The sequence below is a fragment of the Poecilia latipinna genome, unplaced genomic scaffold, assembly GCF_001443285.1.
Source record: "Poecilia latipinna isolate Pla-1442-1.1 unplaced genomic scaffold, P_latipinna-1.0 Scaffold4418, whole genome shotgun sequence".
Taxonomy (NCBI): domain Eukaryota; kingdom Metazoa; phylum Chordata; class Actinopteri; order Cyprinodontiformes; family Poeciliidae; genus Poecilia; species Poecilia latipinna.
This window is the reverse complement of record NW_015117034.1, coordinates 1-15,367: the sequence shown is the minus strand read 5'-3', so window position 1 is coordinate 15,367 and position 15,367 is coordinate 1. Positions and strand designations below refer to the sequence as shown.

General features: G+C 40.5%; 1 protein-coding gene across 1 annotated transcript; it reads left to right on the top strand.

Annotated features, from left to right (window-relative positions):
• Nucleotides 1-6,270: 6,270 nt before the first annotated feature.
• Nucleotides 6,271-15,231, top strand: LOC106942613 (FH2 domain-containing protein 1-like; the record flags this gene model as incomplete). Its single annotated transcript, XM_015025936.1, has 2 exons — nt 6,271-6,425; nt 14,513-15,231. A coding segment is annotated over exon 2 (456 nt), but the record flags the coding sequence as incomplete, so codon positions are not given.
• Between the last annotated feature and the right edge of the window lie 136 nt (nt 15,232-15,367).

Below are 15,367 nucleotides of genomic sequence, written 5' to 3'. Positions count from 1 at the left end.
TCTGTGTTCAGAGTTTGACTTTTCATTCACGGCTTACAGCAGCAAACTGAAATGTTAACAGTAGCAAAAGATGAATTATGAATTGTGTAATTCAGAGGTTTTCGGTCGACATGATATGGAGTGCTACTGTACCTTACGGAGCTGTCTGCCTCTTCAATTGTGTGCATATTTTAAAGGTGAGAGGAAAACAAGTGGTTAACATTTTCACAAATATAAATCTGAGAAGTGTGGCATACTTTTTTTTCCCCCAGAGGCCCTCTGTGTTAATATAGGCTCATCTTTCTAACTTTCAAGTGGACTTTTATTTACTAATTGGCATAATCGAGTAAAGGCCACTTGATGGTCCATGCCATACTTTTTAATTTTTACCATGATCTTTTTTTAAACCACATTCTTATTTGTTTACCTCCCAGTTCTGCACTGCTTTGTTTGTGGATCATAAACTCCCAGTGAAGTATGTGGTAATGACATAATTTGAAAAAAAAAAAAAAAAGACTTCAAGGCGTAGGAATATCTTTGTGTTAGAAAAGAAACAGACAATATCCCTGACTGCTACAGACATGCTCTATGAGAATTTACAATGGCAATTTTTCAAGTAACCTGTCCCTTCCTGTATTTTGTTAACTGTCTTCCTACAGACACCAGTGGCTCATTGTAAAGCTCATAATGGCCAGGAGTGTGGAGCCTTTTCACTGGAAATTGTCTGAGTTTACTTAAATCCAGGTGCTCTCTCTCCCCACACGCAGACACACATTCACACACCATGCTTCCACAAACCCACCACACCCACAGTTACACATTTGACAGGATCTGGATAATCCTTACGAAAGCTTCAACAATGTTGATGGTAGCATCAGCGACATGTTTTATCTAGAAGTGGATTGTGAGTCCAGACATGGCCTGTTGGAACGCCGCTCCGTCTGGAGCAAATGGTTTTCCAGGGAACAAAAGGAGATAAATGACTGGGACTGGAAACATACTAGTCTTACGTTCAAATGAGTAAAGGTAAACTGTCTTTGTGTACCCAGGATTTTAATGGAACTTTGTTATATTGGGGTCATTCTAAACTTTCATTCATAAAACTTTGAAAGAAAAGCAAATGATGTCCATTTTATTTTGCAGCCTGCCTTGTACAGCGACCTCCACCTTTACTGGCACTCTGGTAAATATGTGCAGGGACCACTCACACTACTTTTTTTTATTGCAGAAGCATAACCATAAAATGAAAAATGTAGAAAAATCAAACCTGTAATTTGAATACATTTATGCGGCAGGACAAAAACCACATTTAGAACAACATTTTATCAACAAAAAGTCAAACTAAAGCAGTCTTCTCATGCCACACTTCAAAATGGGAAAGACCAGAGGACAGATTACTCCTGCTGCTTCCAACTAAACAAAATGGAGGAAATGGAGGAAATAAGTACGTCCATAATTTATATAAAAGTTAAATTCTTTGAAATATTTTTCATTAGTTTTTCTTTCCTGAGGCGAGTTTTACATTTATGCTTGACTGAAGAAAATGACTTTATATGAACTGAATTTGTTTTTCTGAGGGAGACAGAAAATCAAATTCAGGTCATGCAGTTCTACAGTTTTGGGATGAAATAAAATTCAGTGCATTGCACATACAATAGTCTCCCTGATCTTCATGTATAAAGGTAATAGAAAACAAGGAAAATTGGTATAAATTCGATTTTTTTTTTTTAATTCGGTGTCTGTGTGTCTTTCTAATGCTATCTGCCCATCTGGCCCATATCAGAAACTGGGAGATAACCAGCGGTAGGGGCATTTGTGTCGGAGTGCATGTAAACTTCTGACCGGAACTACACCAGCTCACCTGAGGCACCAGATTTGTTATCACACCGGCGGTCACACGCTGTCGCGGGCGCGCTCGACAGGGGTAGAGGGGCACGTGAACGCGCCTGTTCCACCTGGCCCAATCACGTTACGAGGAAGCTCAGAACACCGCTACGGTCTGCCGTCTCTGCTGCGCAGTCTGTCTGCGCTGCGGCTCGGCCAGGATCCCAGCGGATGCTCACCTGAGCTCCACATCTATTTGACAACCAGACGCATTTCTCCTCGGAAAGCTACCGCCTTCTAACTCCAAAAGGTGTCGGAGCGGAGTACGAGTCCCGCCGGAGCCCTCTCTGATTCTGTCCGGTAAGTGAGGCGGGACAGGACCGCCGCATCATGCGGTCTGGAATGAACTCTGTCGTGGAAAGTCATCGTATCGTGACAGCACATCTAAGACCTGGGGCAGTTTATTTCTGTACACCTGTTTGTTTGTTTAAAGCGACATATTATGTGTCCTGCAATGCAGTCCAGATCCAAATATGACATCATTCCAGCAGTAACCTTGATTCTGGTGTTTTAAGCCTGTCCACCACTTAAACATAGAGCAAAAATTCACCTGATGTGTTTATTTTAGGCAGAACTGTACTTAGATGCAGAACATTAGGTTCTGTTAAAAATATCAGTGTAGATATTAATGTGCTGTAGCAACAGGGGCTGTAAACGGCAATGAACAAATATGAATGAAAAAATTGTACTTATATTACAACAGCTAAGATATAATTTTAATTATATGACATCCTTTATACACGAAGTTTCCTGTTTATTACTACAGGAAGCCTCTCAGTATGGTTTAAAATATTCCTGTATCTAACCTAGTGAATGATTTTTAGAAGACAAAAATCAATCAAGCGTGAATTTTTTGAATATTTCATAAAGGTTTCTACTTTATCGCTCCCCAGAAATGCAGCTGAAGTTATCTGCTGAAAATATGAATTACAAGTTGGGATAAACTAAGGTCAAAGTTCACTTCCAGCTACTGTGTTTTACAGATTTTAAATCGTAGTGTTTTTTTTTGTTTGTTTGTTTGTTTTTGTTTTTTTTCCTAAAATTGCCCTTTTTGTTTTACTTTTTGTCAAATTACAACCAAACAATATAATGTATACTTATGCAACTGACAAACATGAAGTGGTGCCCAACTATGAAGTGGAAGGAACATTTTTCATTGCTTTAAATTTATTTTTCAATTAAAAATCAGAAGAAATTGGCACACATTTATATTCATCCCAACTTCACTCTATTACACATAAATAAAGTCCAGTGACGCCGATTGCCTTCAACAGTCATTTAATCACAAAGTAAGAATCCACTTGTGAGTAATTTCGTCTGGTAACTATGGCGATGGTAGGATCATGCTGTGGGGGTGCTTTTCCTCTGCAGAGACAAGGAACCTGGCCAGAGTTAATATGCATTCAGACCCTCTCAGACGATTCTTTGTACATCCAACTTTTGCTGCTGTCAGGCATCTTGTCTGCACCAGTTTTACACATTGACTTTTGCAGAACGACTGGAGCTCAGTCAGACTTCATGGGCAGCGAGTTTAAGTCTTACCCACAGTTTCTCATCTGGATTTAAGCCTGAACTTTGACTGGGCCGTTCTAACACATCAACATCCTTTGCTCTAAGCCATTTCATTGTAGTTCTGAGTCTGTTTTCTGGTTGTTGTCCTGCTTGAAGGTGAACCTCCCTCCTGTCTTAAGTCTTTTGCAGCCTCTACCAGCTTTATTTTGTTCTTCATACAGCTTCCCATCAACTCTGACCTTATGTACAAAACTCTCCCTATAGCATGATGCTCCCACTACAAGGTTTTGCTTATGAGATTGTACACTCAATATAGGCAGTTGGTTGCACCAAGTTTTATTTAGGGGTGTCAGAGTCTTTGAGAAAGAAAAAAACCTTTACCCCAGTTTGAGGTTACAATGTGACAAAATCTGAAAAAGTTCAAGAGACCTGAATATTTTTACAACACACTGACACATGGTAGGTTAGATGGCATGGTATCGCCTTGTCGCTAAGGCGCCACTAGCAAATCCTTCCTTTCTTTTCTCCACGTTTGGCTTTTTAAACCTGCTCCTGTTCCCTTTTGTCCTGCGCCTCAAACCACAGCCGTCTTGGCTTTTTTTTCCTACACTTTTATCTATGCATAAATGATTTATGGTCTGGCACATTCAAGTGCTTGGAACAATGCCCATGTGTAAAAAAAAATAAAAAACAAACAAAAAAATAGTCAGTTGGGCTGTTTGCTGGGTTAGGTGAGTGAGGAGCATGGCGACACCCCCTCTGGTTGCTGTGGAGGCCGAGAGTAACACAGAAAACTCACTTCTCTGACGTCACAGCAAGGAGGACGCTGAGGGGACCTGATTTATCTTTGTGGGAGCAGTGAGCTGCTGGCAACTCGGCTGAACTGATCATTCTTTGTTGTCTGAAAAACGTAACCTTTCCTTCAAAGTCAAACTTCAGTTTGTGGTAATGGAAAGCAGCAAAGACAGAAAGATAGTGGAGGAAAAGATGAATGATTCTGTTTGATCTATCGCTCCAAAGTAAAAGATCAAAGTATCGACGAACTCCAAACTAAATTGTTTTAGATCACGTCTTTTATACGCACGAGGCAAAAATCTTTCTCATGGTCTCTGTTGAAGTTTGAAACCACTGGGTCTGATTTTACCCTTTCGCTAACGTTTGGTCATGACATTTAATGTCCCAGCTCAGTGAAGCTTGCCAGAAATTGCATGCTCTGTAAACAACCCAGTTGGGAGTAAAGGAATGGCATCTTTGCCAGCAACAGTATGTCTTATACATTCCTCTTGCTTCAACTTTAATTGGTCAATATTTGAAAGTGTGGCCAACAGAAACTGAATGGCTTTGTTCACTTTCTCCACTGCCAAACTACAACCATCTTCCCGTCCATGCCGAAAAGTGTTACTAGCGTGACTTGTTAGCGCTTATAGACGGGCCTTTTAGGGACGATCAAGCTGATAGTTTATGTCAAGTTTATTTTAGCAACAGGGCAATTAAAACTGTTTTACATCATACAAGCATCAAACTGTCACCAATCATGCAACAAGCAATAAACATTACGTTTTGTAAGATGCCATCACCAAAATCATCAAGCAAATACACATCAAATATGTTAATGAATGTTTCATTTAAAAGCAACTCTAAACATGTGGGATTATAGAATTGTTTTAAAGGCACTGAGTGTTTCAGCTGTTTTGCAGTTTTCTGGAAGTTTGTTCCAGATTTGTGGTTCATAGAAGCTGAATGCTGCTTCTCCACGTTTGGTTCTGGTTCTGGGGATGCAGAGCAGAACCAGGACCAAAAGACCTGAGAGGTTCTGGAAGGTTGATACAACAACAGCAGACCTTTAATGTGTTGTGGTGCTAAGCCGTTCAGTGACTAACAGTATTTTAAAGTCTATTCTCTCAGTGGAAGGACTGTAGAACTGGGTGATGAGCTCTATCATCCTGGTGTTAGTCAGAACTCCAGCAGCAGCGTTCTGGATCAGCTGCAGCTGGAGGATTGACTTTTTAGCCAGTAATCAATGCGACTAAACATAAACGCATGGATGAGTTTTTCTAGATCTTGTACACTAGTACTTTAATTCTGGAAAAGTTTCCTCAGGTGATAGACGGCCGACTCAGTGAGCATCTGATTCATTGGTGGATCTCTTAAGGAAGTAGGAGCAAACTGCACCAAAAGGTCTCTGTTAAAACTCAATCTGTTTTATTTATGAAGTTCTGTTTCCAATGTTTAAGAAGTGAGCTAAAAATGAGTTGAAAAGCAGCCAAAGATCTTCAAAGACCTCCATAAGAAATGATCATTTTGACCATTTTTAAAGATTATAAGACATTCTTACAAGTTGAATATTTTTAAGCATACAAAAGCCAGGATCTGTGAGTGTGAGCCCCGTACTTCTCAGGTGTTAAAGCACTCTTGGATAAACACTATTCCCCAGCGTCATATAAACATGTTTGTGTTCTGTCCTTGTTACCCTGCAGTTGTCTCCATAGCGACCTGAACAGCTGCTTTATTTGTCACTTTGTAGGTTTTATCATCTCAACTTGTGTTTCATCCAACTTGTCCATCCATCCATCCATTTTCTGAACACCCTTGTCCCTCAGTGGGGTCGGGAGGGGTGCTGGTGCCTATCTCCAGCTAACGTTCCGGGCGAGAGGCGGGGTACATCCTGGACAGGTCGCCAGTCTGTCGCAGGGCTCATCCAACTTGTGATACTTTTTTTTCATCCAGTTGTCAAAGCTGGTTTTCAGAACTCGTGTTGTTGTTGTGCTCATATTGTGTGATTAATCAGTGAGCTGCTGTGGCAGACTTGGCTCTGCAGCAACACAAGGCTGTGAAACTAAGAGGCGGGTTTGCCTAAAGCTGCTGTTGGCAGCAGGTTCAGATTGCTGAAGCAACAATTGGGCCCCAGAGCCAGCGGAGGGGACCGGCGCAGCGGTCTGCTGCAGGCCAGACACTGATCACCGCTCAACAAAAGACCAAAAAGTGGAAGGATTGGAAGCTGTGCCTGTGATCTGCAGCTCCGCGGCCCGTGTGGCCGTTACGTGTCTGCAGTAGGTTTAGTTTTACACGGTTTACTTGTTCTTGTTGTATATTTCATTAGGTGATTCAGTGCTTGTTCGGTGATACCAAAGCCTGGACAGGGCTTCTGGAACATGGCCTGTCCAGGATACCTGCACCGCTGCCTCCATAGTCAGGCGGGACTTTCCAGGACAGGCTGGATTTACTGTTTTTGGACAGGTTGGACATTTTGATGTTCGGTGACCTCTGAACACATCTGAACTAAACTTTCATTCATAGACACTAAACTGATGTATTTTTTGGTAAGCCAGTAATTGAAGCTGATTTGGGCTCTAAATACTTGGACCTGGACCTGACTGTCTGATGAATTTTCTTTTGTACAATTTCGCAGTTGCATGTAGAACTATGCAGCCCATTTGTCACAGTTCTACTTGAAATTTGTGCCAAAATCAATATCTGATATTAAGATTGCGATTATAACAGATATTTAGCAATATTGTATATAAGTATATTTCCCTACCCTTTTGACACCAAAAACAAAGACACCACACCGCTGACTTCACCACTGCTTCATTGCTTCAGTTAAATTCCCCACAATCCTTTGCTCCGTCACTGCCACATGACCAAATACCAATGACCAACTTCCTCTCCTTCCCTCCTGAAACTAACGGCAAAAGATGGAAATAAATATCAGCTGTAGATATTGGGGCATTTTTATTTATTGACTGATACTGATATGTGGAAAAAATGACTAATATCAGCTGATACCAGTATCAGTGCTAGTGTATAACTATCTCTGCTGGGTGTTGTTGACAGATATCTGCCACCTCATATTTATATGCCAGGGGAAAAGGAAGTCATGGATTCCTGATGAAAAGTTAGAAAAACTTTGAAGGCTGTTTGTCTGTCTTTCTGTGCATATCAAGCATATCAATCAGTTATCACAGCAATGTTGCAGTAAATACACTTTTAAATAATAAATCCACAGCCTGTCAGTATCAGTGGTCAGGAGTGATAACAGTTAATTTAGGATTGATTGATTTTGTTTTACTCTACTTCTGTTTGTCACTTTTTATCTGTATGTGCGTGAATACTTCATACACAAACAGACTTTCAGCCCAGCTCTCTCTTTTATATGGCAGGAATATAAAACTCAAACTGACAGGTTGGCTTTATGTTTCACACGAGTAAGACGAGTGGAAAAGGAAAGACTCATCACATTTTGTTTCTGCATGTCTTTTTTCAAAAGTTTAAAGTGTTGGCAGAAGCATACACTTCCTGATTGCCGGTCCTGTTCACATATAGACTGTAGCATCAAATTACTTGCTGCTAACTTGCAGCATTTTTATGAGGGAGGTGTTTCTTCTTCTGGCTGGGTCAGTTATTAGGAGGATTAGCTTGGATTCCTTGTTTGCTGGAGATTTGCGCCGCTTTTAGGGTTTGTTATGTGACGATGGGATGCAATGCCACGTTAAGTTGCAAGTCAGCTGACAGGCTGCAGGTGTGGTGGTTAGTCACAGAAGCCTGAGCTGGATCTGTGTGGAGCCTGCTCACATAGTAATTGATGGAGCTGCAAACTGGCAGCTTTAATCTTTAGAATGTGAAAAACTCATTGCAGACGCAGGCTGTTATTAACAGATTTGTACTAAGCTTGGAGAGGGGGGGAGGTGGTACTGTATGATACCCTAAGGCCTGCTGCTGTAGTCTCTTTATACTGCATGTCTTACTCTACAGATGTTATGGGTTCACTGGGAGCAAGATTAAAGTTAGCAGTAACCATACAATTTAGATGAATGTGCAGCTATGGGCTCATATTGCAATCATAATCATTTTTAACTCGGGGGCAGAGCTTTAGAGCTGATGTAAGCTATAGAATGATAGGAATCCATGTTTTTTACCACGTCATTTTTTTCTGATCCCACAGCTGAGAGATTCACTGATAGAAACAGCATAAAGTAAAAAACATGAATAGAACTAAGGAAACACTACATTTCCATCCATCCATCCATCCATCCATCCATCCATCCATCCATCCATCCATCCATCCACTTTAGCCTGATCTAGTGTTGGGTCACAGAGGCCCATCCTTGTCTATCTCTTGTTCCACTTGTTCCAGCTCCTCTGAGGTAATTCCATCTTGTTCTTTTGCTTGACACTCAGAGTACTCAACAGTAGATCAGAACCAAACTTTAAATCAACCGCGTGGCCTTTCAGCTTAGCTCTCTCTTCACCATGACAGACTGATGCAGCTCTTACATTGGTTCTTACAAAACACAGTATCTCTAGCCAAATGTCTCTGGTTGATTACTCAAGCAAATAAATGAAGAGCACCACTTTTGTTGGTTCTCATTGTGAAGATTAAAAAAATATATACTATTTGTTTTATTTTATTGAGTTTTGGAATATTTCAAAGAGAAAAAACGAATAAGGTAGGACAGAGTGTAAAGGGCATTGTGGTACGTGGCCCTATTCTTTAACAGATAAACTTGTGTTTAGCAGTACTGTAGTCTGAGCCGCACATGGTTGAGGTACCATGCTGTACCTTGGCCTTATTAGCCTTTCATTCCTTATTTCCTAGACAAATAGTGACCTTTTTAAACAATCTCCTTAAAGGAGATTTTGCAGATTTGAGACCCGGTGGAGCACAGGGCATGTTTTGTGTGGACCACGTTAATCCTTCTTGAGTAACCTATTGTGTCAATCAAAACTGTTTGTTTCTGTACGAGCAGTGAGACAGAAGCCCTGAGTTTCAGATGTTTCACTGACCAAACTTAGTATTTGAAAATTTAAAATACAAATGTAAATAAAAATATAAACAGAGCAGAGTAAAGTTGTTGTTGGCCCCTTTCAGTTTAGCACCACTAAATAAAATCCACCTCACTTAGTTGCTTTTAGGAGTTACATAATTAGCCAAATTTGCCTGTGTGAGCAGAGTGTGTCATTTGAAAATAGATAGATGATGGCACTGCTGACCTGTCACCAGAGAAAAGGGGAGAAGTTGCCAGGTTCCACTTCTTGTCTTCATGGAAAATACTGTGTAGAGTGAAAAACTAACTCTGCTCATTACCCAGAATGCACCATCCAAACTTGCTGGTGGCAGCATTGCAGTTTTGCAGTGCTTTTCCACAATAGGTGCAGAGAAGGGGGTCAGAGTTCAAAGAAAGAAGAATGGGGAAAAATACAGGATATTCATAGAAGAAAAGCTTTTAAAGGGTGGAGAGAACTTGAGCCTGGGGTCTGTGTTTTATTGTTAAGCACAGCAACAACCTTAAACATACAGCCAGATCTACAATGGGATGGGTCAGGTCAACACCTAATCATGTTTTAGAAGTGGAAGACTACCCAGGCCTTCCATGATTCTTTGTGATTATTGTGGCCTGAAATGAGGTGGTGTCTTTTTCAAAAAAGTTGCAGTCGAATTTGCGGGAGTGGGTGGCTGGGGGGTTAGCTTTACATTTTCCATAACATGGTGTTAAAATTAACCTTCCCAAAAAAGAGTTTCACATATATTTAAAGTACAAATGATCTTTTTGAATACCTTCTTGAAATGGCAGTCTTGATACAATTAAAATCATGTCTCGAGTAGATGTCAAAGTGCATAAACATAATTCCATATAGGTCAACATGAATCAATTTAACATAAACTGTATGCACAAATGCTTTTATCCTGCAGGTTCTGCTTTCAAGAGAAATAGGAAGTTAAATTAGAAGGGGGCAGGAAGAGGACTGGTCAAAATTCAGCCAAGTTGTAGTGTTTGGTCAGAAAAGAATGAAATACAGAAATGAGGTGATTGGTCAGAAAAGAATGAAATACAGAAATGAGGTGATTGGTCAGATTTGCAGAAAATTGCAAATCTGTGCAAAATTTGTGAATTATTAGAAGAACTTGCATTGGTAAGTGTGATTGCTACGTCACAACTTCCTGGAGGGATTGAGGATCCATCCAGTCTAACTAAACTGAACTGTTTTGCAGAACAGAATGTGAAAATGTTTCCCATAATTTTCATTTCACTATGCACCACTCTGTGTTGGTCTATCACTTTAAATCCAAATGAAATGATTGATGCATTAAAGTCTTTGGCTACAACATGACAAAAAGAGCCATGGTTACTTTTCCAAGATGATCTAAACACTACTTTTGTTTAGCAAAATCTACATATCCATTAGACAGTTATGCATATCACTGAGTTTGATCCCTTTTGATTGGTTCAGTGTTTGATGTGAACATAGCTTGCTCATCTAATTTGCCTTTGGGTTGCTAAGGGACTCCGTTTAGGACAGTTGGGTAAGAAGAGAGAAAGAGGTGATTCATGGTGAAATGAATAATTCACTTGATCGGGGTCTGCCTTAGTTTACCCAGAAAGTGCAGACACGACGGTGAAACAGCTCAGGTCTTTGGAAGTATTAGAGAAATCCAGGATTTCCGGCGTAAAAGGTCCCCTTGTGCTCTGTTTATTCCACTGAGACGGCTTTCTGGACGGCTTACAAATAAAAAAAATGTGATAAACATCCTGTGGCTAAAGATATATTTGATGTTTTGGTTCAATTTGTATATTTAACACAAACAGTGAGAAGATGTTTAATGTTGAAGGAGGAAAACACACTTGTCATAAAGAATGAAGCTGCATACATTAAGGATCATCCTGCAGTCACATGCTCTGGTTCCTCTGCTCAGCTCACCGCTGCTGTTTGTGTTCCCTGTGTGTGTTCTGTGGCAGCTCTTTTGTCTTTGGTATCTGGGCAATAGTAACCTGGCTAGTGTGTGTTTGAGCTGGCGTTGTGTGTATGTGTGTGTGCTGTTTCAACAACAGGGTTACTCATTCTGTTGTGTGTTCGCTCTGTCGTGAGCGACATGAAATCAGGAAGATAAGTCAATATTGCAGCAAATGTTCCCAAATGATGTCCTCTTCAGATTGTCCAAGGACTCTCAGAAAAACAGCAGACATAAAATGGTGTTACTTGGTTTGACTTTAAACATGTACCTGCATTTTTCATGTACAACATAATATTGACACGAGAGGTTTTCACTCCAACTTGTCACAGATGAATCTTGACATCAGTGATTGGCCGATACATGTGAATCTGATCTTTCCCCCCTGATCTTATCGACCTCAGCAAAGGCTGAAAATCAGCCAGTGTCCTCTTCTACTCTGCTATGAGAGAGGTTTGGCTGATACACCTGCTCACCAGGTCACGTTTACATATTTGCAGTTAATAATAGTCACCCCAATGTTGCCAACTCACTTTCTTGCTATATTTAGCAACATTTTATACAAACAATTTAGTATTGGCCAAAATTAGCAGGTTTGGCTTTATAAGGAATTGGTAATCGACCAGAAAACTGCAATCGGTGCACCCTAAGTGTTATGGATCTGGGTAGCCAACAAGAGCAGATTACAGAAGGTTATAGTTATGTTTGAACTCATAGTTGTAATTATTCCGAATTACAGTTGTTTTAATAGTTTTGTGGATCAGCTTATAAACAGAAAATGCATATAAATATCCTAATTATTTTTTATTGCGACTGGCTATAGGTGGTGCGGACAGTTTTCATATCAGTCATAGGGTTAGAATATCCCCTCCCATGCCGTTATCAGCATGTATAACTTGTGTAACGAGCCTTGCTTGGTCCTCCCCCTGTGGAGCTGTTGTTAACTATGTCTGAGTCTCATCATCTTCTGGTATAGTAACGATACATGAAGAGGTTGATACCAAATTCCAAGAAGGATTTCAAACTGGACTTTTTAAATTACAGCAGTCTGATGTTTGTAACTATTACTTCTCAGAACAACTAACTGACACTGCAGCACTGGAAGCGTTTGGATCAAGGTGGTCAGATCCAAGCTTCCTCAACAGCAATGTCTTGCTGAGCTTTACGCAATATGCTTTCTGCTAATGAGCGTTGCCATGGTAATGATGATGAAGTGACAGCGACCAAATCCGCTGTGAACGTGACTCTTTGCCCCCTTGGTGTGAGTTAAAGACCTGCGGTTTGCAGAGACCCGCCGACCTCCTCAGGAAATTAGAGTGGAAATCAGCAACAGGGGCAGACACAACGGCTGGTGCTGGTGACTCGACCTTAGCTATTTGCACATCTGGGAGTTTGAGTGGAAGTATGTTTGTTTTGGACTCGGTGGTGGTGACAGCTTCTTCCGGTTAAATTCATTTTCAGCTAAAAGGGAAAAGATTGTCATAAAACAAAGGCGACAGCAGATGGTGACGGACACAGAAAAGCCTCCACAGGACAGAGATGCTCCGCCTGAGCTCAACATTACTGTATTTACTAACTTCACTTCAGCTGTCATCAGATTAAGCTGATGAGTCTCATTAAAGGTTTTATGTCAGACATAATTTCTAAGTACTTTGCACTCCAAGCAGCCATAATTTATTAGAATTTTAAACTGGTCTTTATCATTATTTCTCCAGCTTTTTCCCTTTTTTTTTTAAACTTATCTTTCTGATTTTGTATTGATGGACTCTGGAATTCATTACATAAACTCAACTTATCTGGTGCTTCAATTGTTATATGCACGAGGGTTGCTAACTGCATCACATAAGTTTAGAAGAAAGGAGATCTGTTTCTTTAAAGAAGTTGACAGACTTTTTGTCTTCCACTCTAGGAAAAGGAAGAGCTTAAAGTTTTCATTGTTCAACGCCTTAAGCAAGTGCTATTAAATCATTATGAATATATTTCATGTAACTGTTTAAATCCGTCACTAATAGCAGGAACATATTTATTCTTGTGTGATTTTAATGTTATGTCTTATTTAATAGAAATACAGCAATTGTAATTTTTAGACATTAGTAAAATACAGACAAAGCTTTGTGCACATTTGTAATGGAAATGCAACAAGTGAGGGGTTGTGGCCGTCTTTGCTGGGCGGGGGGTGACTCTGCATGAGATCAGATGTTCTCTCAGTCTCATAAATAAAGCATGAGTGACGTTGTGGTCCGGCTCTTAGAACAGCAGACTGATGCTGGCAACATGAGCAGGTTAGTGACGTATGCTTTATTAATTAGTAACTAGCTCTGGGTATCAGGTGGACAGCGCTGGAAACCGGTGGGAAAATTACCAGTAAACTCTGGAAGCATAGAAATTTGCCAGAAAGTAACTGTTTGTTGCTGTTTATTTATCATTAAACTCATGAGCTTAACATTCTGATGTGTAGTTCTTTTATTGAAAATTTTATTTTATTATTGTTATATCTTGGTGCTGACAGTAATGTATTGTAAAGTAAAGTTTTAAGTATTGTGAAGTTTTCATTGCAAGAATGATGTACTAACATAATGTTTGAAATAAATAAAGCATGTTTTGTATGGGATTTTAAAGGAGTCTTTGGAGTCCATTGTGGTGAGGGTGAGTGATCCCACTCCCACTGAGAGCCACAGCTGATTTAATAAAGATGAGACCAGCAGACTCAAGTTATCGCAGCTGGAAGTCAAAAGAAAAAACTGGACTTTATTTCTCTAACAATCTGTATGAAGTAACATGAACATGTGTTTAAATTCAATTCAGTCTGAGTTGGGTAGTAACAACTACAGTCGTTACATTTACTCAATTACATTTCGTTAAGTAACTTTTCTGAAAAAGTGTACTTTTGGAAGTATTTTTACTACACGGTACTTTTTACTTTTACTTGAGTAATTTTATTATGAACTATGCCTCATTTACTTGGAGGCATAGAAGCAAAGTGAAAATAAAGGATTTTCTACCCACTGAATGAAAAACAAGCATGTTTTAACCAAAAATTCAGCAGACAAAGACACACACACACCTGTAGTTTTTGTTTAAGTTTGATAAGTTTTATGTTGAAAGGAATTGATTCATAAACATTTGCTTTTGTCTGATTTTGTTATTTTTGTTACTTATATCAATTATTGTCATTTTGGTCCTTAAAATACCGTATTTTCCACACTATAAGGAGCACCTAAAAACCTTCAATTTCCTCAAAAGCCAACAGTGCGCGTTATAATCCGGTGCGCCTTATATATGGACCAATATTGAGCCAATATTGGAGAGTTGGTACTTTAACACTAATTGTCGTTATTGCATGTCAGCATTTCACAATCTGACAATCTTCCTTTGAATAACCTCGTTGTGTCTTTGTTGCTCCTACAGCTCCATGGCCGTTGCTGCCCTCTACCCCCTTCTCTCTCAGACTGCTCCGCTCAGCGAGACGGAGAACCACCAGCGGGATGAAGATGGACCAACTGGATTTGTGTTCTCTCTTCTGTGTGACTAGATGAAGGGACTCCCACCTTCATTCATCAGCAGCGGTTAGACTGCAGAGCAAACAGATGCAGAAGTAAACATCATCAGATTATTTAAATTGACTTTCTCAGCATAGACCTTGCTGAGTGTTGACTCTTGTAGTTCTGGTTATGAGTTGTTCATCTCCAACCAATGAGCCAGAGAGCTGCAGCAGCGAGGAGAGCAGCTGCACCACCTCCTCCATTACTACCTCCGACCCGTCCTCTATGTCTGGACAGACTGACCCCCTAAATGAGGCCCAGCATAAAGCTCCTCCGCCTCCTCCCCTCCCCCCTCCTCCTCCCCCACCCCTGGCGACGACGCCCGCCAACCACAACCCAAGGAAAAAGCGCCGTGTGCGCAGCTTCTTCTGGAAGCCCATCCCGGAGGAGAAGGTGCGCGGGAAGCCGAACATCTGGACGCTGGCGGTGCGGCAGCAGCAGTACCAGATCGACGTTCGCTCTGTTGAGGAGCTGTTCGGGCAGCAGGAAGATGCGGCCTCGGCTTTACGAGGCACAACGGCGACAACTGGAACCTCGACTCGTATATCGAGGTCCCGCTCCTTTAAGGACAACAGCAGGAATGAGGCGAGTGCTGACAAAAATGGCTCAGTGATGTTACAACACAATAAACTCACAGTGAAATATTAATACAAATCAAACTTTTAACACAAGTACATTTATTCAGTGGGCAAAAATATCTCACATTTAGAAGTAATTGTTT